Source organism: Leguminivora glycinivorella, chromosome 3 (assembly GCF_023078275.1).
Source record: "Leguminivora glycinivorella isolate SPB_JAAS2020 chromosome 3, LegGlyc_1.1, whole genome shotgun sequence".
In the NCBI taxonomy this organism is placed as follows: Eukaryota; Metazoa; Arthropoda; class Insecta; order Lepidoptera; family Tortricidae; genus Leguminivora; species Leguminivora glycinivorella.
In genome coordinates, this window is record NC_062973.1 from 28053799 (window position 1) to 28081605 (window position 27807).

The 27807-nt window shown below is 46.4% G+C and overlaps 3 protein-coding genes across 3 annotated transcripts in view; 1 reads left to right on the top strand and 2 right to left on the bottom strand.

The window, feature by feature from the left end:
* Window positions 1-681: 681 nt before the first annotated feature.
* On the bottom strand, window positions 682-4451 carry LOC125242709 (protein ST7 homolog). The gene is made up of 7 exons (XM_048151612.1): window positions 4030-4451; window positions 2453-2608; window positions 2084-2328; window positions 1825-2005; window positions 1622-1750; window positions 1126-1318; window positions 682-1033 (listed from the first exon to the last, which is right to left on the bottom strand). The coding sequence occupies exons 1-7, from the start codon at window positions 4252-4254 to the stop codon at window positions 789-791; spliced, it is 1374 nt and encodes a 457-aa protein (XP_048007569.1). The 5' UTR covers window positions 4255-4451; the 3' UTR covers window positions 682-788.
* Window positions 4452-5017: 566 nt separating this feature from the next.
* On the top strand, window positions 5018-5348 carry LOC125224865. The gene has a single exon (XM_048128362.1). It carries the CDS (start codon window positions 5102-5104, stop codon window positions 5273-5275), a length of 174 nt encoding a protein of 57 aa, XP_047984319.1. The 5' UTR covers window positions 5018-5101; the 3' UTR covers window positions 5276-5348.
* An 880-nt stretch (window positions 5349-6228) lies between these two features.
* LOC125224974 (proteoglycan Cow) overlaps window positions 6229-27807 on the bottom strand; it is a 37081-nt gene continuing 15502 nt past the window's right edge. Inside the window, 9 exon segments of the mRNA XM_048128492.1 lie at window positions 6229-7826; window positions 8145-8239; window positions 10982-11180; window positions 11323-11421; window positions 11517-11662; window positions 11664-11710; window positions 12055-12201; window positions 18766-18916; window positions 20067-20169. Coding sequence (XP_047984449.1) covers window positions 7597-7826; window positions 8145-8239; window positions 10982-11180; window positions 11323-11421; window positions 11517-11662; window positions 11664-11710; window positions 12055-12201; window positions 18766-18916; window positions 20067-20169 — 1217 coding nt within the window. The 3' untranslated portion in view covers window positions 6229-7596.

Here is a 27807-nt window from a genome sequence, read left to right on the forward strand (position 1 = left end):
AAATTATGTAGTAAAATTAAACGGAATTATTTATTCAAATTAAATAAAGATTATGGTGGAACGAGATCACAGAATTGTAAGTAATAGTATTTGGAATATATTATTGACAGTATTTATTTATTGCTACATTTGTTAAATGTTTAGAGTACCTAAAGTAAACGGTGTGTATTCGGTGTGAAAGAGTGTATGCTATCGCGAGAATGAGATGTCTCGAGAACGAGATTGCATTTCCTACACTATTTTGATTGATTTTTAATCTTTATCTATTTTTATTTAAAGGTATGGCATTTACATACGTTCCCGTTAAGGACCCACGTTCAAGTACAGTCGACTACAAAGAGATGTAAAGTCAATACCGTTAAGTGTGTCATAAGGGGAAGTGCGTCTGGCCTTCTCATTCGGTCTATTTAAACGATGATCAGTGTGTATTGAGAGTTCAATATGTTTACTACTAATCGTAAGTAGCAAGATGCAAAAGTATTAACTCGGAGTGACAATGAGAAAAACAGCCAAATTTGAAGGCCAGACACACTTCCCTTTATGACACATTTAACCGTATTGACCTTATCCACTTTTTGCATTGCAATAATGTGAAAAAGCGGATACATCTCTTTGTAGTCGACCGTACAAGAAAAGTTTCCATCTGCAATAGTTCGTACGGGATCGGACGGCCGAGCGCCGAGCGGTCTAGGCGTCCGTCCGGTAAACGGCGGTCGGAGGCCTCGGTCCGAAGCGACGGTTCAGTCGCCGTAGACATGAGTGTGCGTGTGCGTGTGCGGGTGCGGGGGTCAGACGTCGTGCAGCAGGCGCAGCAGGCGGTCGGGCGCGAGCGCGGCGGCGGCGTGCGGCCAGCGCGCGGCGCAGAGGGCGAGCAGCGCGGCCAGCACGCACAGCGCGCCCAGCAGGGGGAGCAGCGCGCGCGGGCGGGGCGCCCAGCCGCCGCGCCAGGCCGCGTGGTGCGGCGGCAGCAGCTCGCGGTCCAGGCACAGCGAGCACGCCGTCGCCGCCCCCGCCCCCGCCGCCGCCGGCGGACCTGCGCGCGGTGACGACCGTTATTACCGCTTCGATCTATTGCAAAAGTGAATGATGTACACGAACATGTTACGAATCCAGGAAGTTATGTACCTGTGGAGTGCGCGAGGTGCAGCAGCTTGAGCGCGCCCTCGCAGTGCCGCCAGTGGCGCAGGTGGCAGAAGGCGTAGGCGAGCGCCTCGCTGTCCCCGCGGCGCAGCACGTGCTCCGGCGGCAGCGTGAGCGGCCGCAGCTCCAGCAGGTACGCCGGCACGTGCGGGTTGAACTCGATGGCGCGCCGGATCGCCTGCGACACGACACGACAACGAGGGATTCACTTAACGTATCTAAAACGTTATTAGAGTTAGCTACGTTGTAAACCATAAATTACAAATGTCGCTAGTGACGTGATGACGCGTCACAGTTGCAATAGCAAAATTTGCAACCGTCGAAGGACGGTCAGTTGGCGAAATTTGTAACACATCAAACCGGCAATCCGAGGATGCGGGCTCGAGTCCTAGGTCGGCCAGAGTTGTTCATTTGCTTGCAAGCTATTTTATGAGTGATATCTAAAGTAAGTGTGGTGCTGGCGCCACGTGACGTGTATTACCTCGATGGCCTGCAGCTCGGCGGCGGGGCGCGGCTGCAGCGCGGCGGCGCGCGCGCGCAGCAGCGCCGCCGTGTACAGGATGGTGGCCGACGCCGGCAGCGAGGGCTCGTCGTAGCGCGCCACCACCGCCTGCAACGTGACATCACCGTCAGCCGTGCGTGTACACGACACACGCTCCACGCGCGCTGCGCGCCCGCACTCACCTGCGCGTCCAGGTACAGCCGCTGCTCCAGCAGCACCTCGAGCAGGTTCTCGTGCGCGTGCAGCGGCGCGGGCCCGTCGCGCGCCAGCTCGCGGAACACGCGCGCCGCGTCGCGCAGCCGGCCCAGCCGCCGCGCGCACATGCCCGCGCGCCGCTTCACGTGCGCCAGCACCGCCGCGTCCCTGCAACCGTCACACGTCACCGTCTAACACGAGGTAACACCTACACTACAGGAGGAGAGACGAGCGACGGTGACCGACCTGCGCGCTCTCGCGGCGGAGCCGGCCACGTTGGCGACGCCGGCGCCGCTGGAGACGCGCCAGGCGGCCTCGGCGCAGCGCCAGGCGCGCTTGAGCACGCGCTCGGCCTCGGCCACGGTGGGCGCGTCCTCCTCGGCCAGCAGCAGCAGCGCGGCGGCGCAGTCCGGCCGCGCCGCCAGCGCCGCGCGCGCCGCCGCCACGCGCGCCGCCGGCTCGCGCTCGCGCCACGCCCGCGCTAGCGCCGCCTGCTCGAACAACCGACATTATTATTTTCTCAAATTGTACAGGAGGAAATAACGGACTAGGCGAGATGCTTATCAGAATCCGGCGAGAAAATTGGGCTTTAAAATTGATCATTAGATGACTGACCTCACACGGCGAGTCGGCGCCGGGCACGCCGAACCACGCCTGGTGCTCCTGCGCGGACAGGTTCATGTCGTAGTAGGTGAGCGGCGCGCGGCGCGCCGCCGCCCACAGCCGCGCGTACTCCGCGCCGCGCAGCAGCGCCATCGGGTTGCGCCACACCTGCAACGCATCGCACGCACCGTCACCCAACCATACTGAACACCGATTCTTCTTTCTTAATCTCTACCAGATACGAGAAAAGGGATTTCGCTATGGGTGACTTCAGTGACAATAACACTGTCGTCAATAGAGTTTTCAAATAAAAAAGACCCTGTATCGCAGTTGAGGCACACGGCAGAGATCACCGAGTCAGGCTTGAACTCATTCGCTGACAGTATGTCGACAGCCGAGCCACTGTCCCAGAATAGACCGTACCTGTATTTTCAGTGACAGTACACTGACAGGGCACTGTCAGCAAAAGGGTGAAGTTTGACTCGGTACTCTGCCAGAGAGAAAATAGAGCATGATTAACACAATAACAGATTTATACCCTAGACTAGAGGTTGCACACGGAGCTAGAAAAAGCTTCGAACAAGACGGGAGAGTGAACTCTAACTCACAGCAAGCCCAAACTGGAGAAAAGTGGCCCATGATAGACCCCCATAGGAAAGAGTTAGAGGAGGCCTGTGCCCTGCGGCAAACTGAGTTAGGAAATAATAATATACTCCATGAGATTTTACTCAATGAAGTTGCACCATTGTACAGTAGAGTTCATAAATATGTGTACATTTCTTCACCTTAACTCTATGTAGTAAGGTGAAAAAATATACACATATGAACGAACATTGATCGTCTACATTGATCGTCTGACACGACATCCTAATCCATTGGCCTCAGAATTGCTCAATAATACTAATAATGTGCAACGACTGAAAAGGAAGCACATTGTGCTAATTGATAGTAGTGGTTAAGAGAGACAATGGTCTCCAAAACCAAAACCAAAACACTTCATTCAACAAAACTGATTATAGTCGTTACTGACTGATGGCAGTTCCAACCAGAAAAAAAAAAAAAGAAAAAATGAACGAACGAATGAACTCGACTGTACATTATGTATGGTTTATATGTGCTCAATGTCTAGAGTACCTAACAATCCTAACATAAGTATATTCTATGGAAACGCAACTTTCACAATTCTACTATGACTGGATATAAATAATTTTACTTGTCATAAGTCTCAATTTCTACTCTGATTATCTTTCTTGTTTGTAGCTCTTTCTTAACTTCTTAGGCTTAAAGGGCCTTAACAGCGTTGGACAGTGGACTTTGGAGTAGAAGAAGAAGCTAATAATCTGTAGCAGCCAAGAGGCCTGTAAATGGGGAATGCCTGGAAGGGAATGGCCCGGAAATGTGATGGGACATTCCATTCTTATTTTTACAAATCAAAATTAGTCTTAAAAAATGTAGATGTCTGATGTCATCCAAGATTACAACTGGTGTGTTGAGTAACATAGCTCAATACGAGGAACCACCGATACCTGCTGCTGAGCTAGTTGAATCTAGTGCTGTAACTGAAGCATAGGTAGATGTGGAGCGGGTACCTTGCACTCCTGCGGCATGGGCGGCGGCGCGCCGGCCGGCTCGTCGGCCGCGAACCACGGGCCCAGGTGCGCCAGCGACACCTGCTCGATGAACGACGCGCCGTACTTGCGGTAGTACCACCACTCGAAGATCAGGATCAGCCCCGAGATCAGCGACGACGTGCCCGTCAGCGCCACGTAGAACTTGGGCGTCAGCGCCGACAGGAACGTCGCAGAGTCCCACATCGCGACCGACTGCGACCACCCAACCCGGCCGCGTACACAACACAGACACTACACTACGCGACACCACTCGCACTTTCTCAATTTATCACACACTGTAATATGGACTTCACACAGTGGGCTTCATTTATCAGTTCAGCACATATTCTATGTTATTGTTATTCAAAAAATAAATAAATAAGTCCTTTATACTCTTCAGAGCCCCCATAATCCCATAATCAAAAAACAAATAGTGTTTTTCTTATTAGAGTTGCAGTCTAGTCACAATAACACCCAACCACAAACGCGTATTCTTGAATTTATTCAGATCGCTCCTCGGTGATTGGTTAAAAAATATTATGGTTTTTTTTTATAGAGAGAAAAATACTCTGCCTTTGCAGTGTAGCGTACAATGTAGCGTAGCTGTCAAATGACTCAAATGTCAAATTTGACATTTTTAATTTTGTATGGCACTTAGACTATTATGTCAATGTATGTGTAATTGGCAGGGAGTAAAAGCCAAAGCAAAAAAAAAAAAAAAAAAAAAAAAAAAAAAAAAATAGACTATTATGTATTCTTCCTATGGTATATTTTAGTTTAAGTTTAATATACAAGATTCTTCGCATTTTTACTTCTTTCTGTAGTCAAAGTATAGCCTAAAGAAACCTGATATACTGCAATAAAATTGATTGATTCACACTAAACTTATAAAGCAATAATTATTATTTAGTTGCTCAAAAAACTAGTATTCAGGGCCTTCATTGATGACAGCTGATTTTTGCAAAAAAAAAATTTAGACATTGACGTTTACGTAACCCACTTTTCGTCCCTCGTATCGAGGTCTCCCTAAATCCTTTAAAAAAGTAAGAAGATGCTGGGACGACTGGGCAAGAGGCACGCCGAGATGGCGGCGTCGTTCGCGACGTCGGGCGCCGGCTTTGGCGGCGCGGCGTTCCTCGGGCTCCTGTACATGACGGATTGGCGCGTGTTCGTCACCTACATCCCCTTCTACGGCGGCAAGTTCGCGAACGAGAAGCAGGAGTAACCTGCCACTGCTCGATCATGATTTAATGTCTAGTGTCCTGTGAATTGTAATTATAAGAAATAGCAGTCGCTAACTCCTTTGTTTTATTTACAGACCTTATGTAAGTACCTTGCATTTGAAGACAGCGCAATGCGCAGTATCACAGTAAGTATCGAACCATAATATTTTTCTGACATTATTTCTGGCTATATTATGTTTGAATTACTTTGCCCTCGCCAGGCTATCATGAGGTAACAAAGTATTTTCTCACTCTTTTGCTCCTACAGTTCTTGTCTCGATGTAGTCTGTACTGTTTAGTTCCCCTCACGCCATAACTTCGTATGAAGTCTAAATATTGTATATGTGCATTAAAATTAACGTTGTGGTGACAAGTTAAAATGTCTTGAATCATCCCATTGACTTTTTGTTAAGTCCCTAAATTTGGGTCATTCTCCTTTTGTCGTGAATTCTTCATTTGTCACTTTCATCACTAGAGTTTATCTTCATTGATCACATTCATTCACATTGCCAAAGAGGGTGAAGAAGATTTGTGAATGTGCCGGAACAATGAAAAGCCAAACAACAAATATAATCAAAGACAATCAAGCCTACTGGCTAAAATTACAAATAAAGAATGAATAATGATTGCAAAATAGGATGAAATTCTGAACTTCTTAAAACATTTTTGGGACATTGGTAAAAGTAGGTATTGTTGTTTTGATGGTTACTAAATGGTAACAAATAATGTTAGTCCAAAGAAATAATTCTTGTTTGACTGTTCTCATGGTTCTTAGTGATTGATTAGCAGGCTCATTTCTATTTATAATTATCAGAGCAATCACATAGGAAAAAATTATGGCAAGTCCTGCAGAGTATACTTTTAGAAAAATCAATTAAACTGCAAAGATGATGACTTAACAAATTATCGAGTTAGTCTGGATATGGGACGTAGGAGCATAGTAAAACTTCATTTGTTTATTAAGTACCATACAGGCTAAATTTAATTTATTTTGTTACATTACATACAGTGAGATTTAAAAAAGTGCAAATGATTGTCTACCTAATGTGACTTGTTACTGAGGCCCGGCTCGTCTCGCCTCGGAGCAGGCTCCCTATCATAATATCAAACATTCATAAGCTTACTCTATCTTTATTGTTATACCTACCGTTTATTACACAGACCGTCTAGTCTGAAACTCACACTCCAAAACATTTAATGGTTCAACATTAACATATCCTATAAATATATTTTAAGTACATAGCCTTACATGGCTTGAGGGCGTCAGCCTGTTAATACAAAGTTTAAACTTTACACTACTCTATGAAAGCTTGCTAGCTGGAAACACAAGCATACTTCAACAAAATGGAATAAAACGTAACAATATCTACCTTTAAGGAGTAGCTGAGTATTTACCTTTTACTTATTTATATTGATGCTTTCATCTTTGTGTTTGTTCTCTGGACGGTAAATATTTCCACTAAGCAAATGGTTTAGGCCAGATACAGGTCCCTTTAAACTTTAGGCCTGCCACATTTCAAAGTTAATTTCAACTGAAGTTTTATCCAGAACAGCCTAAAATAAAAAGTAAATAATGTAAAGCTTTTACATGAACTAATCTATCTGCTGAGGCTACCCGTGGTCCGCTTCATCAGGTAGCTTGCGGCGAAATGGGGAACTAAACTAAACCTGAACAACCTACATAGTTTTTAAGTAAATTCTAGTAAGTATAAATAGTAAATTGAGATGAAATCCGTTAAAATATATATATTTATTTCAATCAAAGATAGTTCCATTGTCTTAAAATGTTCATGAGTCTAATATATTCTGAAAGTGATTGCAAGTACAAAATTCTAACACTATTTTCTGTCGTGAACTGAAGATTTGTTCATGTTAACTATTATTTTACTGCTAATTGTACAATGCACATTGTGTCAAAGGCATCAGATTCATATTAAATGTGCCTATGTACATTTCCAAACAAATAATTCTTTGTAAATATTTTTAAACAAAACCGAACAAATAAAAACGTCACACGTACATTTTTGGTGACCGATTGATGACACCTTTAGCAACACTGTAGGTATTGTTAAAATAGTATTTTATTTTCCCAGTGTAAACTGTAGGTATCGTCGCCATCAAAAATATCGGTGCCTACTATAAATACTCATTGTGTTGTTCAAAAATACGTCGACATGATATTTAATCTACTTGTACACCCCTTGCTGGCAGCGTCGCTCCTCTTGGCTTGTTATTATGTAACGTATGTTCAGATTGAAAGAGTCTTGTAGGTATGTAGGAGCGGTGGGGTGTGGTGTCGGGTGTGCGGTTGTAGGGCTGGCGTTCAGAACCGCAGCTCGGCGTCCCCGCTGCCGGCGGCGAGCGCGTCCTCGTCGTCGGCGGGCGCGCCGCGCGCGTCGTGCTCGCCCGGCTCGCCCCGCTCGCTGTGCTCGCCGTCGTGCGCGTGCGCGTCGTGCGCGAGCGCGTGCGCGTCGCGCGCCAGCTCCTGCGCCTCTTGCGCGTCTTCGCCCGTCTCATTGCTTAAGCTGATAGCGTTCGCTGACAGCTTTTCACCTGGAATATTTAATGTTAGAAATTTTATTTATCGTCGTTCCTAAGTAGTAAGTAGGTTGGTACCTATATGCACCATCTATGCACCTACTTTACTAGATCACTGATTTTGGGATAACAATTCGGAAATTCTATTTTTTTAAATCTGAGGCTTGCAGGTGGTTCCGCCACCAGGAAGAGAGAACCGACGAAGCGCCACAGCACTACATATCTTCGGATCGTGTCGTCGTTCATTGAACATTGCAATTTGGATAAGTACCAAAACACAAAGTAATGCTCTACTTTTAGAATGAAATGACCAACGAAGCTATATATACTGACCGGGACACGTGGGCGCGCCCTTGCCGCGGGAGCCGGGCAGCTCCTGCCCGTGCGCGTCCACGCACCAGCACACGCCCAGCGCCGCGTGGCATTGCCTGGAATTAGTACAATTTTAGAGTAAGGATATTTTGGTTTAAGGGCCGGTTGCATAAAACCGTCTGTCACCGCTAAAGCGTTCGTTAATTTTTTTTTTTTTATTTTTTATTTATTTTAGTTTATGGAGATCCAACAGCTACTATTACAATATAACACTACTGAATAAAAGATAGAAAGCCAATTACAGGATCACACTTATAGAAACAATACATATTAATACATTTGAGTACATATTACTCAAACGAAAAGCATCAACGCACGGACACAAACACATTGACGTAAGAATTCAGACCAAACGTGGTATTTCAATAGTGGATGGTAATGACAATTATAAGAATAACATAATTAAATATAAATGACAAATCTCTTAGACTTGCTCACACGAAACATTTAAGAATCATATAGTGCTTAATAACAGGGATTTTACAATTAAATACATCTATATCTAGGTCGTTTGCAAGGTTGTTTAACGCTCTACTCGCACGCGACAAGAAACTGTTCTGTCTGTATTTGGACGATGAAAACTTAACTGAAATAGGAGGATAGTACCTTTTACAACGTGTGGGGGTATTAAATGAGATGTCGGAGAGTAATTCAGGACTATCTACTAAACCAGTAGTGATACTGAGTAAATAACTAATGTCAGCTATTTCCCGACGCTTTTGAAGTGGTAATAAGTGATGTTTTTTACAAGTAGCTAGATAATTAGAGGAGCTATAGGGGGATTTTATTTTGAAGCATAGGAATTTAACGAATTTACGCTGAATACGTTCAAGCCTTTGGATGTAGGTAGCATAGCGTGGGTTCCATATCTGAGAGGCATACTCCAGCTTGCTCCTGACTAACGAACAATAAAGCACTTTTAGAGTTTTAGCTTAAGTATTTGAAATGAGTTGAATTACGCATTATAAAGCCTAGTGACTTATATGCACTGTTAATAATATTGTCAATATGTTTATCAAAAAGTAGTTTGGAGTCTTGAATGACTCCAAGATCTTTAGTATAAGGAACTTTAGTAAGAAGTTGGCCCTTGATCCTATACGAAGTATTAATTTCGTTATATTTGCGCGAAAATGTCATTGCGATACATTTGGATGCATTCAGGTCCAGCCCATTCGCTAAGCAGTAATCATCCAGACGAGACAAATCAGACTGTAAGTGACATGAATCAAGGCCCGACTTTACTTTAATAAAGATTTTCATATCATCAGCAAAGCAGAGTAGATTAGAGTGAATGAAGCATTTACCAATATCATTAATAAAGATGTTAAAAAGCAAAGGCCCTAGTAGAGATCCTTGAGGGACTCCAGAAGGCACCGTCACCCACCCTGACATATAATTATTCATAACTACAGCCTGTGATCTATTATCAATGTAGGATGCGAACCATCTCAGTAGATCTCCACTAATTCCTACACCTTTAAGTTTTGAAATTAATATCCGGTGGTCAATTTTGTCGAACGCCTTACTGTAGTCCGTAAATACTACATCAACTTGAAACCCGTCATCCATAGCTTTAGTTACATGCTCGTTAAATAACACAAGATTTGAAACAGTAGATCTACGTTTTAAGAAACCATGTTGATTTAAAATAAAAGAGTGTTTCAGTGAATCATATACTTGCTCATAAACAATTTTTTCAAAAACTTTAGCTAAAATACATAATTTAGAGATAGGTCTATAATTGGTTATATCCGTCTTGGATCCTTTTTTGAACACAGGGCTTATAAAGGCTGACTTCCAAATATCCGGAACTATGCATTCTTTTAAAGAGCGTCTAAATAATAGGATAACAGGAGTAATAAGCGCTTTAGCACAGGCTTTCAAAAATAGAGCTGGTAACTCGTCGGGACCTGCGGATTTGGCTGTATCTAGGGTAAGCAACAATTTAGTAACCGTGTTCGGGCTCACCTCAATACTACTCAAGACGGCAACACTATCATTACTTGAATTAACTTCGGTTGAGATATTTTGCGAGGAGAATGTAGAGGTAAAATATTCAGAAAAAGCATTGCAAATGTCAGGCCCATTGCTAACCACCCTGTTATCAAATCTCAAGCTACTAGGATTATTATTGTATGGGATGTTCCAATAGACATCTGCTGCGTGACGATGAATGACGTATCTGTCAAATCGAGCGCGCGAGGCAGGGGCGCGCAGAGAGACAGGGTGTTACCTGGGGCGGTAGTAGCCGGCGTGGTCGCATGCGGGCACGTAGCCGCCAGCAGCGCGGGCCGCGTGCGCGCGCGCGAGCGCGAGGCAGGGGCGCGCGGAGAGACAGGGTGTTACCTGGGGCGGTAGTAGCCGGCGTGGTCGCATGCGGGCACGTAGCCGCCAGCAGCGCGGGCCGCGTGCGCGCGCGCGAGCGCGAGGCAGGGGCGCGCGGAGAGACAGGGTGTTACCTGGGGCGGTAGTAGCCGGCGTGGTCGCATGCGGGCACGTAGCCGCCAGCAGCGCGGGCCGCGTGCGCGCGCGCGAGCGCGAGGCGGGGGCGCGCGGAGAGACAGGGTGTTACCTGGGGCGGTAGTAGCCGGCGTGGTCGCATGCGGGCACGTAGCCGCCAGCAGCGCGGGCCGCGTGCGCGCGCGCGAGCGCGAGGCAGGGGCGCGCGGAGAGACAGGGTGTTACCTGGGGCGGTAGTAGCCGGCGTGGTCGCATGCGGGCACGTAGCCGCCAGCAGCGCGGGCCGCGTGCGCGCGCGCGAGCGCGAGGCAGGGGCGCGCAGAGAGACAGGGTGTTACCTGGGGCGGTAGTAGCCGGCGTGGTCGCATGCGGGCACGTAGCCGCCAGCAGCGCGGGCCGCGTGCGCGCGCGCTAGCGCGAGGCAGGGGCGCGCGGCGCGGCGCAGGCAGCCGCACCACGCGCCGCGCGCCACCGGCCCCGCGCCCGCGCCGCAGCCCGACAGGAACGGCCGCAGGCATCGCTCGCGCGAGTCGTGCCCTGGAAACGAGACCGGCTCGGCTAGTTGGAATGACTTGACGCATTCGTTAACAGTATGAAAGATTTCGTCACATATCGTGGGTGGGGTTCGTCGCAATTCGTTCATAGATTTTCGCAAAGAACCGGAGTGTAGGTTACTCACTGAGCGCATACAATTCGGTCGACGACAACATGCCATCGCCGTCGGTGTCCAAATGTGCGAACATCCAGCGCGTCTCCGGCTTGCAGTCGCGGGGGAACCCTGCAAAAAGATACCGCTTCAATTAGCGTACGTGAGTCCTATTACCGTGAAGACCGAGCGAGTTGAGTGGAAAAGTATGGTCGATTTACACGTACCGCGTCGATCAGGCGGCGACTCGCCGGCCTCGTCCATGAGCACGGAGAACCAGTCGAGCAGGCGGTCGGCCATCTTGTCGGGCGCGCAGCCGTCGGCGGCGGGCGGGGGCGGGGCGCTCGCGGCGCCGCGCGGGCGGGGCGGCGTCGCGCGACAAGGGCCGCCGGCCGCGGCGCCGCCCGCGCCGGTGCCAGTCCTGGGTGGAAACAGAACATTACGAGTACATTGTAACCCCGCCGTTGTTTTTTTAGCTACTGCTGAGGTGAAGACGTTTAAGACGTTGGCCTACGACGGAGTGAGCTCGGTCTGTCTGTTCACCCTTGATTTAAAGATTGCTAGGTGAAATGAACCGCATGGGAAATAAAGACGCCGGCCACTAATTCCACGTCTTGGCAGTGCGTATAATAAAAGAAGAAGCAAAGTGCATCGTGTGAATTGGTGGAGGAAACCGGCCGTGCGAGCGTCACGGGCGGCGCGGGCCGGCGGCCGGCGCACGCAGTCGTGCAGTCGAGACAGATGGTGAGTTTGTGCAACACTCACGTCGTGCGCCGCGTCCTGTGCGCGGCGGCGGCAGGGACAGAACCCGCGGCACGCGAGCGCCACGGGCGGCGCGGGCCGGCGCACGCAGTTGTGCAGGTCGAGCCGGCAGAGGGACGAGTACGTTCGGTTGTCGGAGCCGCAGAGAAACTGTAAAGAAAATAATTTTTAAGAAAAAAAAAACCGCCTTCCTTTGGGGTTCTGGTGATAAATACTTTCAAATATTGGATTATGTTATCAATTCGTCTGTATATTTTTTAATGTTTGTTATTCGATATCTCCGTCATTTCTGAACCAATTTTGAAATCTGGATGATTCTGAAGTACTTACAGATGAGAATGATTATCAGAACGGAACTCTAACCAGGGGCGGCTCACTCTTCATCAGCAGTTCCACTGCACCAAATGTCACTGTTCTGGACGTAAGTGCATGCTGTTCTTATAAAAATACCAAAGTCACTATAAGTGTGCCGTTCAGATTTGAGGAGTTCCGTTCTGACCATCATCAGCAATTCCACTGCACCAAATATCACTGTTCTGGACGTAAGTGCATGCTGTTCTTATAAAAATACCAAAGTCACTATAAGTGTGCCGTTCAGATTTGAGGAGTTCCGTTCTGACCATCATCAGCAATTCTACTGCACCAAATATCACTATTCTGGACGTAAGTGCATGCTGTTCTTATAAAAATACCAAAGTCACTATAAGTGTGCCGTTCAGATTTGAGGAGTTCCATTCTGACCATCATCAGGAGTTCCACTGCACCAAATGTCACTGTTCCGTACGTAAATGCATGCTGTTCCTTTAAAAACACAAAAATCACCATATGTATGCGTTTCAGATTTGAGGAGTTCCCTCGATTTCTCCAGGATCCCATCATCAGAACTGGGTTCTGGGAAAAATGGGACCAATCTGTATGCATATACATTTAATCAAAAAAAAAATTTCAAAATCGGTCTAGTAACGACGGAGATATCGAGGAACAAACATTAAAAAAAAAAAAAAACATACAGACGACTTGATAACCCCTTCCTTTGAGATTTGGAAGGCGGTTAATAAACTTGGTAATAGGGTAGGTGGTATAAGGTAAGGCCAAAAGTAGCTTGTCCTTAGATATAGGTATAACCATACCCATAGCTGGGCACCGTTAATCAAATAGTTAACTTCGATAATCGTTAATCCGTTACTTAAAAAGTTAACTTCGTTAATCGTTAAAGCGATACATTTCGGTAGATTTAACGGAAGTTAAAGTTAATCGATAATCCGTTAACACGTCATAAAAATAGGACTCCACTGTAGGTATTATGTATTTCTATTTACTAAGTATCCACCAAAAACCATTAAAACCTGTGACGCCAATCGGTAAAAAATCAAAATGTAATAATTACGGTCTCTTCGGGCTTTTACCACCGTTGGTTGGCTACTTAAATCCTAGGTTTTACTTCGGATTGGTAATTATTGGGTTATTCATGCGGTCGCGATCGTGGTGCGTCGGTTCTTCAGATTGAGATTTGAGATGACAACTCGATGCTATGGGCCACGATAGCTTGGTAGAGTAATGTAAGGCCCGCGCCGGACTCTAACTCGATGCGTCGGTTGCGCGATTTTTCTGTCATGCCTGATGATTGCACTCTATTCCCAGGTTAGTGATCGATCTAGCACGCCTAATGAGATTTAGAAGATCTCGAATAACTGATCTAAAGTCGCCAATTGGTCTTTAGACTGTTTATAACCGACGGATCTGCTTTTACCGATAAAACCTATGTTTTGCCGTACTACGGGCTTTTACAGTAGCAGTAAGGACGTGGTTTTCGCGGCGCAGCGAGCCGCTTGGGGTGCTGGATTAACGATTAACGGACTCTATGAAATTTAACGGAAGTTAACGAATCCGTTAACATTTTTTAAAGTTAACTTAAAAGTTAATCCGTTAATCGAAATGTTAACGAAACTTCGTTAATTACCGATTAACGGATTAACGAGTTAATGCCCAGCTATGACCATACCTGCGTTGTCATTCCTTTATTTGGAATTTGGCTGGACACGCTGCCGCTTTGTCTAGGTATAATAATAATAATATATAAGTGAACGTGCGCGCCTATTACGGGGCTACAGAGGGGGGAACCCGGCTATCCGCGTACCGTTCCAAGATGCTACCTCTGTTCCAGGCACTTGAGCCATCCATCACCGTATCGGAGCAGCGTCTATCGGATCAGGTGCGCGTCATTCAGCGGTCAAAGCGACTGGATGACGCCACACTTGATCGGCTTCGCCAGGAAGCTCTCACTGCTCGCGCGGACCCCGCCTCGGGGCGGGATTTGCCCGCCATGTCGCCGGACCCGGTGCCCGTACCCGACCTGGCACCGGAGGCGCCGCGGGTTGATCCCGGTAACGACGGCGGGGACTTCGCGAGTCAGAGCGTGAGTGAGCCTGCCAATGAGCAACTGAGGAGGTCTTTGGAAGAGGCGATTACGCAGTATCGCTCCACAAACAACTCTAGGCCGCAATTACCACGTCTGCCCATGAATAAACGCAATCTAGCGCTAATAGGAGCCTTAAATGCTTTGCTAGAGCCATATATACGGACTAGTAAAGATCTAGATGATACACACTCGATCATGTACTGCGGGGCCATCGCGGCGTGCCGTGTTGCTCGAGTCAAGTTTCCGGACGCTGACCGTGCACCTAGGACCGTCGCAGGTGTCCCTGCATGGCAAGTACGGATCGAGCGTCGTATCAGCTCGTTTAGGACTCTCATTGCGAAGCTGATCTGCTTCAGGGGGGGTAACAATCGCCCCCGAGTAATGCGCTTTGTGAACCAGGCGTTCGCGGGGACGGACATCAGACCCCGCGACTATTTGGCCAATGTCACAGAGCGCATCGACTTTCTGAAGCAGAAAGTCTATGCATGGGCAAGCCGTATTCGCCGCTACAGAAAGCGAGTGGACCGATTCCAGCAGAATCGTCTTTTCCAAAGCGACCAAAGGAAGGTATACCGAAGGTGGGAGGAAGCCGACCCCCGCGTGTCTGACGTGCGGTTGCCGGATGCTACTGCCATGTCTGATTTCTGGCGTAGCATCTGGTCGGTGCCCGTTGAGCACACGGAGGGCGAGTGGATGACCGTTGTCGAACGTGCATGTGAGAACATTGAGCCTATGGGGGCCATCACCATCAGCCCCGAAGACGTAAGTTGTGCCATCCGTACGGCCCAGAACTGGAAAAGTCCTGGACCGGACGATTTGCACAACTTCTGGCTAAAGTGGTTTCAATGCTCGCACTCGCGGTTGGCAACGCAATTCCAACAAGCCCTTGAGCTTGGTTCTCTCCCACCTTCCCTAACAACTGGTGTTACCTTCCTGCTCTATAAGTCCGGTAGTACCACGGAAGCAAAAAACTACAGATCCATTACGTGCTTGCCTACACACTACAAGCTCCTTACATCCATTTTGAGAGCAAAAATTAACGCGCATATTGTCGCAAACAACATTTTGGCCACCGCTCAAAATGGATGTAGGGTTGGGTCCCGTGGTACTAAAGAGCTCCTTCTCATAGACATGACCATTTGCCAACAAGTTCGGCGGAACAAGGGGGCCATCTCGGCCGCTTGGATTGACTATAAGAAGGCCTATGATTCGGTGCCTAACTCATGGCTTAGGCGGATATTGGAGCTGTATAAACTTGATACAGCTCTAATATCCTTCCTGGCCGCATGTATGAGGCAGTGGACCACAGTCCTTCGTCAACCAGGAGGTAGGGATGCCCCCCCTGGTCTGCAGGACTTCATAAGGATTGAGCGAGGTATATTCCAGGGTGATAGTCTGAGTCCTTTATGGTTCTGCCTAGCTCTGAATCCCCTCAGCACTCTGCTGAAGGATTCTGGGCTAGGTTGCCGGCTTCGGAGAGAGGGTGAAGTCATCTCTCACCTTCTGTACATGGACGATCTCAAACTATTTGTACCGAACACCCAAGACCTGATGGTGCTACTGAAAACCACAGAAGTTTTCAGTACCGCCATCAGAATGGAGTTTGGTGTCGATAAGTGTGCGGTCATGCATGTACAGCGGGGGGAGGTTGTAAATTCAGAAAATTTACAACTTTCTGAGACGATGTCGTTCAGATCTATCTGTGAATCAGAAACCTATAAGTACCTTGGTATGTCACAGTCGTTGGGTATTGAGGATGTTGGCATTAGACGGTCGGTGAAGGAGCGCTTTTTCAGTCGGCTGACAAAAGTCCTTAACAGTCTTTTGTCAGGAGGCAACAAAGTGCGCGCCTTTAACGCCTGGGTAATGCCTCTACTCACATACTCCTTTGGCATACTAAGGTGGACAGAGACCGAGCTGGACGCCCTGGATCGGAGGGTCCGGTCACTGCTTACCACACACCGTATGTTACACCCGCGCTCGTCTGTTATGAGATTGTACATCCCACGGAAGTGCGGAGGTCGAGGCCAAAAATCTCCACAACCGTGAGGTGTACAATCTCAGGAATTACTTCCTTAACAACGAGTGTGGGATGCATCGTGATGTGGTGGCAGTGGACGGAAACCTCACGCCGCTCTCCTTGGCGAAAGAAAACTGGCGCAAACCTGTGGTACTAAGTACTGCGGACCGCAGGGCGGTATGGGAGAGCAAGCAGCTACACGGGCGGTTCTACAAGGCCCTCACGGGACCCGATGTAGACCTGCTCGCATCGGTGAACTGGTTACGATTCGGGGACCTCTTCGGAGAAACTGAGGGTTTTGCCTGTGCAATTGCGGACGAAGTTATGATGACGAACAACTACCGGAAATATATCCTGAAGGACGGCACGGTCGACATTTGTCGGGCATGCCGCCGTCCCGGAGAATCACTCAGGCATATCATTTCTGGTTGTTCTCATCTTGCTAACGGTGAGTACTTGCACAGGCATAATCTCGTAGCCCGGATCATTCACCAGCAGCTTGCTCTTCAATACGGCCTTGTGGACCGCGAAGTACCGTACTACAAGTACTTACCTGCGCCATTTCTTGAAAATGGCCGTGCCACGCTCTATTGGGATCGATCTATTATCACTGACAGGACTATTGTAGCCAATAAGCCTGACATTGTGATAATAGATCGACCGAAACGCCGGGCCGTGCTCGTTGACATCACCATCCCCCATGATGAGAATCTCGTGAAAGCCGAGAAGGACAAGTCCAGTAAGTACCTAGACTTGGCTCACGAGATAACCACCATGTGGGATGTTGATTCAACGATCATTGTCCCGTTAGTCGTTTCAGCGAACGGTCTCATAGCGAAGAGTCTCGACCAACATCTTAAGAGACTCTCGCTCGGTGGTTGGATCAAGGGCCAGATGCAGAAGGCGGTGATTTTGGACACAGCGCGGATAGTCCGACGGTTCCTCTCTCTGCAGCCCTAACCACCGGCAGCTTGGGCCCTGCCCCGCTGCTGGCGGCACCCTAGGTTAGGTTTTTTATAATGTGTTTATATGTTTTATATTGTTTTGTAAGTGTTTTATTTTATTTTACTTTTATACTCATAATCCTAAAAAACCTAATCTAAGAAAAGAAATAAATAAAGGAAATAATATATAATAATAAAGATAGAATAGAATAGAATAGAATAGAAAACGTTTATTTGGTGAAAATATACAAGTAAAACAACAATAGCCTTAATCTATATACATCTTAAACTAAAGTCACCAAAAAGGATGCCACTCAGCATATGCCAATGGCTAATTTGTATTAGCCACGGCGCTGGTTTTCAGGGCAACCAAGAAAACAGGGTGGGATTTCAATATTTTTAAAATTAACATATGTTGGACGAGGTCGCAATAAATACAATTATAACAGTCCACTTACTCAAACATTTAAAAGTAGTATCTACGCAGATTAAATATGCAGTAGTAGAGCAGGCAACATAACTATTTAAAAACAGAAAATAAATGAAATGAAAGATGAATTGATCTATTAAATTAATTTGAATTTAAATTTAAATTAGCACGATACGTCTGCTTATGTATTAGAAATCTGAAGAGCTGTAAGGTAGTTTTTCATCTTAATTTTGAAGGTTCCTACCGATGTACAGTTTCTAATAGGTGGTGGCAGATTGTTCCAACACTTCGTGGCAGCGTAACGAAAGCTGCCACAATAAGCAGACGTATTGTGCTTCGGACCAATGAGTCGTTGGGCGCCCCGTACGTGACGCGTTGAAAATTTCAATTTATCATAAAGATATGTTGGTTGCTTGGTATGAATTATTCCAAATAACAAAGAAGATAAGTGCAAAGTGCGTCTTGCCGCCATATTGAGCAATTTATTCTTGTTTAAAAACGGCGTGATGTGGGAACGAGGAGGAACATGGAAACAATATCGTGCACAAGCGTTTTGTATGCGTTGTAACAATACAGAAGTACGTGCCAACAGGCAGCCACCGAAGACAGCATCGCCATAACTTAATTTGGATAGAATTAGCGCGTCACATAGATTAATTCGCAAGTCAACATTAATAAATTCTCGAAACCGGTATAGCACTTTTAGCCTGTAGAAACAATTACGTACGAGTTCCGAAATGTGCTCTTCAAAAAGATGTAAAATTGAAATGAATAAAGGAAGATGTTTATTCAAAAGTTTGAACACAGGTACATTATAAAAGTACACACTAGATCACTCGAAATACTTGGGTAAGAATACACTCGTTTATCGTACAGTTGACTGAGCTAGGTCTGCAGGTACCTGAGCCCTGGGCACGGAGCCGCAGCCGACGCAGCGGTCGCGGTCGCGGTCACCGCCGCCGCCGCCGCCGCCGCCGCCCGCGGGCGCCGACGACTCGTAGAACACGTCGTCCTCGCGCGCCGCCTCCGAGACCGCGTTCACCACCACGTCTCTGCAACATGACCAGGTACCACTAAGACACTGACGATGACGAATATGTACAGTCAGGCCGGATCTAGGGTAGAGCAAGTAGAGTGGCAGTGGACGCTGTAGGCGCCAAAGGGTCGGAAGGGGCATAAAACAAATGAAGGGGCGTAAAAAAAAACAGAGATATTATTTTTTGTCGGTGAAAAAGTTTTTACTACATTACACTACACGCACTGCTCGCAGCGTGCGCACACAGCGGGCCTGCTCCCCACATACACACACACTCACTAGTAGTACATACACGTTGCGCAGCAGGCGCGCGCGGTCTGCGCACAGCGCCGTGCGCTCGTCGCGTAGCACGCACTGCTCGCGGCGCGCGCACACAGCGGGCCCGCACCACACACACACACTCGCTAGTAGTACATACACGTTGCGCAGCAGGCGCGCGCGGTCTGCGCACAGCGCCGTGCGCTCGTCGCGTAGCACGCACTGCTCGCGGCGCGCGCACACAGTGGGCCCGCACCACACACACACACTCGCTAGTAGTACATACATACCGGTTGCGCAGCAGGCGCGCGCGGTCTGCGCACAGCGCCGTGCGCTCGTCGCGTAGCACGCACTGCTCGCGGCGCGCGCACACAGCGGGCCCGCACCACACACACACTCGCTAGTAGTACATAGTACATACACGTTGCGCAGCAGGCGCGCGCGGTCTGCGCACAGCGCCGTGCGCTCGTCGCGTAGCACGCACTGCTCGCGGCGCGCGCACACAGCGGGCCCGCACCACACACACACTCGCTAGTAGTACATACCCGTTGCGCAGCAGGCGCGCGCGGGCTGCGCACAGCGCCGTGCGCTCGTCGCGTAGCACGCACTGCTCGCGGCGCGCGCACACAACGGGCCCGCATCACACACACACTCGCTAGTAGCACATAGCAGGCGCGCGCGGTCGGCGCACAGCGCCGTGTGCTCGTCGCGTAGCACGCACTGCTCGCGGCGCGCGCACACAGCGAGCCCGCACCACACACACACACACACTAGTAGTACATACCCGTTGCGCAGTAGGCGCGCGCGGTCTGCGCACAGCGCCGTGCGCTCGTCGCGTAGCACGCACTGCTCGCGGCGCGCGCACACAGCGGGCCCGCACCGCACACACACTCGCTAGTAGTACATACCCGTTGCGCAGTAGGCGCGCGCGGTCTGCGCACAGCGCCTTGCGCTCTTCGCGTAGCAAGCACTGCTCGCGGCCCGCGCACACCAGCGTGCGGCACAGCGGGCCTGCCATCACAATCAAAATCATCAAAATGCTTAAACGAATTATGGATGACAATTTTGTCAACAATAGATAATCATAATCATAATCATATTTATTGTTAAAATCGGGTTACCCTCATCTGGCAGAATAATTTTAGTCTGAAACACACTTCGCATAACATGTTTCGCAGAAACACTTTCGGTCGAATGGTAATTTTGCAGAAAACTTAGTTGGCATTATTACTACCACGCATAAGATACATTTGGCAGAATATTGTTTTACAAAACATTACTTTGGTCGACTTTGGTTTAGCATAATTGTGTGTACCATAATAATCTTATAGCATAATATTACATTATCAGAATTATTACTCGCTATCAGAAAAGAAAAAGTGCCCCAGAGTCACCGTTAGGTACGAAGACGAGCGAAGCGAGGAGGAGTGTTAGGTATCTTGCATCCCCAACACATCCAACTCGCTATCAATAGTGGGGACGTTTATCGACAAAAAAAGGCCAAACCTTTTTTTTTCTTGACCAAAACATGAAACTTAGGACAGTTGTTCCTTATATCAAAATAAGCCGATTAAGATCGGGAGCCTTCGGGAGCCTCCCCCCTGGGGCTCGGGAGGGGGGTCAAAGTACCGCTTCACCCGGCTTGCTTTGAAAAATTCTAACATAGCCCGTTTAGTTCATAGGTCATGTTTGGTATCGTTTTCGAGTAAATCAATAACGTAGAATTCATTTTTGGTACTAAAATTATAATTTAATGGTAAATAAAATAAAATAAAAAATAAAAGTTTAAAATTTTCATCTATGATTTACAAATTCAAGTCATCATAAATGTCAAACTGTTTGCTTTTTCTACAAATAAAAAATATGATATGAAAGCCTATTTAATATAGATTATGAATAATATAACTTTTACCCACCTTTACTAACGTTAAGTTTCATAAAAAAAACTTTAAGCCGCGCGGCGTCGGGACGCCGCAAGCGTAATTTTAAAATGCCTTTATTTTAAAAAACTCTATTAGAACCCGTTTAGCTATTAGGTCATGTTTAGTATCGTTTTCGAGTAAATTAATAACGTAGAATTTAGTTTTGGTACTAAAATGACCATTTAATGTTAAATGAAATTAAAAAAAAAGAAAAATCTGTGAGTTGCAAATTCAAGTCACCATTAACGGTTTCAACAGCAGCTTGGCGATATATTGGCGCGCCTTCACGCACTTGAGGACAGCGCGCCGCCGCCGTCAGCGCTCCCGAGCGCGACCATTGGCGCCGACAGCCACGTGGAGCCGAACGCCACTGAGGCGGACGCGGCCAACGCCCCGGACTTGCTCCACGCTCCTGGATCCGACTTGCGGGCTCCGTCGTTACCACCCGGGTCAAGTACTAGCACCGTCGGTGAGAGTTCTACTGCTGCAAATGATATTACCGACCGGCTTATAGGGGCCCTTACCGCATTGACAAAAGTAAGATCCAACCATTATTATATTTCAAATTTTGATCCAAGTTTACACGATATCGATTCTTGGTGTGAGGAAGTTGAAAGAGCGCGCGATATCAACCGCTGGGATGACAATGAGTGTCTTTCTAGGATAGCTAACTGCTTGAAAGGGGATGCTCGTAGTTGGCTTAATGAGTGGGTTACCAACGATCGTTCGTGGACAAACTTTAAACTCGAGTTTAAACCATTATGCTCACGAAGAATCGATGTCGCTAACATTTTGTATAGTGTCATGTCTACGAATTCTGACAGTTATACCACGTATGCAGAATATGCAAGACGTTCATTGCTAAGATTGAACATAGTCAAAGGTTTGAGCGACGAGTTGACGGTTGCTATTGTTATACGAGGAATAACTGATGCTCAGATTCGTGCCGCCGCGACTAACGCTCAGTTACTGCCTAAAGATCTAATAGAGTTTCTTTCTATTTATACGAAGCCTAATTCAAATACTGGGCAATCATCCACACGCCTGTCACGCGGCAGGCAGGTAGAAACAAATAACCGAAAACGAGGTCGTACTTTTAATACGCCTAATCGGGAATTAAAATGTTATTCGTGCTTGGAAATAGGCCATCCGCAACGATTTTGTCCTAAACGACTTAAACCGTCAGAAGAAAAAGATGATAAAAAGCCGTCTGCCACCTTGTCTATTCCGAACGCGATCGTATGCTCATTTTGTAAAAAACCGGGTCATGACGAGACTGTATGCTTTGCTAAGAAACGATCAGAATCACGAAACAAAAACAATGTAAATTTTTGTCGAGAATTAAAGGGTAGTTCGAACGACAATGATATTACAACGGCGGTAATACAAGGCATTCCTACGGATGTTTTGATTGACAGTGGGTCACGCTTCTCGTTAATTAGTAGATCTGTGCTAAAATATTTTGAACACACCGAACTACCCACACACGAAGTTTTGCGCGGTATAGGCGGTAATATCGTTTGCACTAGTTACGTGACATTTTTAGTAGAATTCGCTGATTACGCTTTAAAAGTTGATTTGTTAATCGTGCCTCCCGAGTGTATAAGTGTGCCTGTGATAATTGGTACGGATGCTTTGAATGGCGAGGGGATAGCATATCTGCGACTCAATGGTAAACATTACATCACTCACCTTACTCATACGAGTATTAATGGCAATAAAAAGGACGTGTTACATGTACAATCCAATGAGCAACAACCGGTCAATAACTCACTTAATGAGTGCGATATCAACAGTCCGCTCACCGGGAGCGATCGCGAAAAATTGTCTGCAATCATTAACCGCTTTAAAAACCATTTGATTGAAGGCACTGCCCATACAACTGTTACTACGGGCGAGATGCACATTGAATTGACAAGTAACACTCCTATTAATTATAGGCCGTACAAAATGTCTATCGATGAGAAATCTAAAGTGCGCGAGATAGTCCGTGATCTATTAGATAAAGGTATTATTCGCGAGTCGCAGTCACCATACGCTAGCCCGATACTCCTTGTTAAAAAACGTGACGGAAAAGACCGTATGTGCGTAGATTATCGTGCGTTGAATGCCATTACAGTAAAAGATCGCTTTCCACTGCCACTGATAGAAGACCACATTGACCGTCTTGGCAAAAGCAAGTACTTTAGCTGTTTAGATATGGCTACTGGCTTCCACCAGATAGCACTGGATAGCGATTCAATTCCAAAAACGGGTTTTGTTACACCTGAAGGGCACTTTGAATACCTAAAGGTCCCGTATGGCCTCTCCAACGCGCCAATTGTTTATCAGCGAATAATAACAAAGACGTTGAAGCCTCTTATAGACGCTGGTAAAGTTTTGACGTACATAGATGACGTTTTAATTTTAGCCTCAACCGTAGACGAAGCACTTGATAACTTACGTGAAACTCTTGAAATGTTGACCTCCGCCGGGTTTTCAATTAACTTAAAAAAGAGTACGTTTGTTGCTACAGAAGTAGAGTATTTAGGCCGAATAATATCACATGGTCAGGTTAGGCCGAGCGAAAGGAAAATAAAAGCCTTGATTGACTCTCCAGTGCCCACGAACGTACGCCAAATACGGCAATTACTCGGTTTAGCAGGTTACTTCCGGCGATATATACCCGATTATGCGGCTAAAACTGCTTGCATATCTAAATTGACTAAGAAAGGGGTTCCATTCATTTGGGGTGAGGAACAGGTTGAAGCTCGTAAATATCTATTAGAGTGTCTTACTAATGAGCCCGTGCTTGCAGTATTCGATCCTTCCCTACCAACGGAACTACACACAGATGCGAGTTCCATTGGATATGGTGGAGTACTGATTCAGGTGCATAATGATAATCGTAGACGTGTCGTGGCCTATTTTAGTAAGACTACTCAAGGTGCCGAACCGAAATATCACTCCTATGAACTGGAGACCCTCGCTGTTGTAAAAGCCTTGCAACATTTCCGCCACTACCTGCTAGGAGTTCCTTTCAAAATAATAACAGACTGTAACGCATTAAAATTGACAGAGCGTAAAAAGGATCTCCTACCACGCGTGGCGAGGTGGTGGATGGATATGCAGGATTTCAACTTTACGATAGAATACCGAAAGGGAGTAATGATGCAACACGCAGACTATCTGAGTAGAAATCCTGTAGACGTTTACCACATAGATAAACCAAAAAACTGGGCACAAATTGCTCAATCCGCGGACGACGAAACGCGCGATTTAATCGATAAAGTTAACAATAATGAACTTGACTCGTCGCGTTATATTGTGGAAAATGACCTGTTGTATTACAAATATTCTCCTACCGGCGAGGAATCCAGGTTACTGTGTTTTATACCCAAGGGCCACAGATTGAGTTTGTTACGTATTTTTCACGACCAACATGATCATATTGGGATTGATAAGACCACGGATCTCATTTTGCGACACTTTTGGTTTCCTGGATTACGCGCCTTTGTGAAAAAATATATAGCACATTGTTTGATTTGTTTATCGTCAAAGAAAGTACCTAGAGCCCCACATCAACCGATTTCTTCATGGCACAAGCCCGATGTGCCTTTTAATACAGTGCATGTTGATGCATTAGGTATTTTGCCTGAATCAGAAGGCTATAAGTACGTTCTTTTGATAGTAGATGCATTTTCAAAATACTGTTTGCTTTACCCCATGATTAAACAAGATGCGAATGAATTGCAGAACTGTTTCTCTAATGCAATCTCTTTATTTGGTACACCTAATCTTATAGTGTGCGATAAGGGTCGTATGTTTGAAAGCTCTCAGTTCCAAGGGTGGGTAAAGAGCGTAGGGTCTAGCATACATTTTATAACTCCTCAAATGCACGGTGAGAATGGACAAGTGGAGCGGTATTGTAGAACTGTACTTAACATGCTTCGCGTAGAGGCCACAAAAAATGCTCTGTGGTCTACCAGCCTTTGGAGGCTTCAACTTGTTATTAATAGCACAAAACAAAAAACAATTCAAACTTCCCCTTTACAATTGCTTGTTGGTATTGAGGGTACAACACCATTAATACGGACCATTATTCGTGATGTAGCTCTTAATAACACTCATCCAAACCGTGAAGGCCTTAGAGAGCTACAAAGACAACGCGCCTCCGAATTATTAAATGAAAATCGGCAAAAACAAGATCAGCATGTCAATAAAAATCGCCGGGCGGAGCGCATATTTAAACTTAATGATATGGTTTTTGTAATTAAAACTTCGCAGATGACTGGCAAGCTGGACTCCGGGATGCGGGGACCTTACCGCGTCACGAGAGTGCTGCCACACGGTCGCTACAACCTGCGACTGGTTGGTGGCTCATATGGCAAAACAACACAGGCTGCGGCTGAGCACATGGTCATATGGCGCGGAGAATGGACCCCCGAGTCATGTGCCGCCTTCTTTGACAGTGAGTATAATTATGCATTCTATGTAGGTGTACATGCAAACAACGTGCCTCTGTATTTGATCCTACATAGACAGACACGCTAACTCGGTGCCTCTGTCCCTGATAAGGTTATGAGAGGATACGCTAACTCGGTGCCTCTGTCCATGTTGGATTATGAGGGGATACGCTAACAAGGTGCCTATGTCCTTTAAAAGTCAAGGGATTTTCAATCCCCTTTTCTTTTTTTGTATGAAGGGTTACGCTAACTCGGTGCCTCTACCCTAAGACAGTTGTATTGGATAAGCAAACAATGTGCCTATGTCCGTCATAAAGACATGCAAACTAGGAGCCTCTGTCTTCTAAAATTGGCCTCTAATGAACGTGCTTCTAATCCATTGTTATTGTTTCTAGGCGAGGAGGACACTACGTCTGGCACGATCTCTACTGATTCAGATGCTGCTGCAGCAACTGACAGCCCCTCTGCCGATGCCAGCCTTCCGGGTCCAACTACAAGCGCCGCCATGCCTCCAGAACCCAACAGCGAGGAGAGCCAAGCCGTATCAAGCACGAGTCACCACCAACAATCTGCCAGTCACACTACAGAGAGCTCCGGCAGGCCCATAGCCAATAACAATGACGTTAGAGAAGCGCTGATGCCCGAGCCTAGACGACCACGTGGTCGAGGGCGACCACGAGTCAGGAGAGGCCGTAAAAGGAGATAGATAAAGGTTAAGCGCGACGCCACGCTACGTCACTACAGTAGGGTAGCAACCCCCCCTCACGAACCTTTATAAGCGAGCGCACCCGTCGTACCGGTCTCTTTTTCGAATCCCGATCTGGTGAAGTAAACGTTAAGACTAACCGTATACCCATTTGTCCATTTCGTGTCGTGTTTTTATTATTCTGTGCATAGTCTGTAGATTTCGTATGTTTTACCAATCTGTTAATTATTCTGATATTCGAGATTGTTACTTTGAGTGTTTAGTAATAATGTGATTGATTGTAAATTGTAAATAAATAATTAGTCGATTTGGTTTTTATGATTTCATTTCATTTAACATCCTGACAATCGCTAATAGTATTTTATACAATCGTGATATAATACAAAACTTTTCAGTCGAGTACCATGTGTAGTACAGTACGAGAGTGAAAAGCTTAATTATATCACTATTGTATACAATACTTTTTCTACGAGTCATCATCTTCATCATCAATGGACGGAAATATCACCATTCATGCAAGTTAAAATTAATGTCAATAGAGTCGTTCACCATTGTATCAACATCGAATTACCTAGCAACCAATTGTTTGTAATAACCGTCTCTGATTGGCCGATAACGCGACAGATAAAAAAAATGTGTTTCAGATGCAGGAAAATTTGCCAGGTATCGCAAATTAGTATAGAAATTGTATGAAGTTCTATTTTTGAAATTATTATAGTTAACTAAAGTCAATTATAATGAGCTTATTATAATTGAGTCGGAACTGCCATAGAGTATCCAACACTGAAAAGTTAGCACTTATAGTTTAGTCTGTGGTGTCCTAATTGACAGATTACTCATACTCATACTCATACTAGACATTCCCTTTACAGAAACATAGCTGGGTACATATGGAACTGCATAAAGAAGGCTCTACCCTCTTTATGCAGTTGCATCGGTTTTTGCAACCTGATTTACATTTACATCTTGTAACTTCTAAGCATATACTGGCCACTTCAGTGTTGTCTGACCAGTGTGGTTGTGGTACCCATTCGTCTCCTTCTTCCTTCCATCTCCAAGAAGACGGACTTGGTAAATTTTGGTGTGGCACCAACGCCTGACTCCAAACAAGAACGCCCTGAGTCCCATTTCTCAAAACTGAAAGTTACAAGTTACAAGCGGAAGTCTCTTTCCAACTTGTCATATTAGACATTGACAACCAGTTGAAAATTGTAACTTGTAGCTTCGAGAAATGGGCCCCTGGTACACTGTGCGCAGTATATGCTGATGCAAGGCAGCCTCTGAAGGAGGTATGATCTCCAATTGTCGATCTTTTCTGGTACCTAAAGAGGTAGGTACTTCGACCACTCATTCACCGTTGCGCAACGACTTGGTCTGAAACAATATGTGCATTATCATTTTAGAGTCTACAACTATCAAATTACAACTTTTTGGTGGATCACGTAACCTTCAGTATTACCCACTTACGTTACGTATCATACAAAATTATTATAAACTTTAGTAGAATCTGATTTGCCTCTGATATTGCTCCATCTTGTAATAGTTTGACACCTTGAGTGGCCTGGCTAAGCTTCAA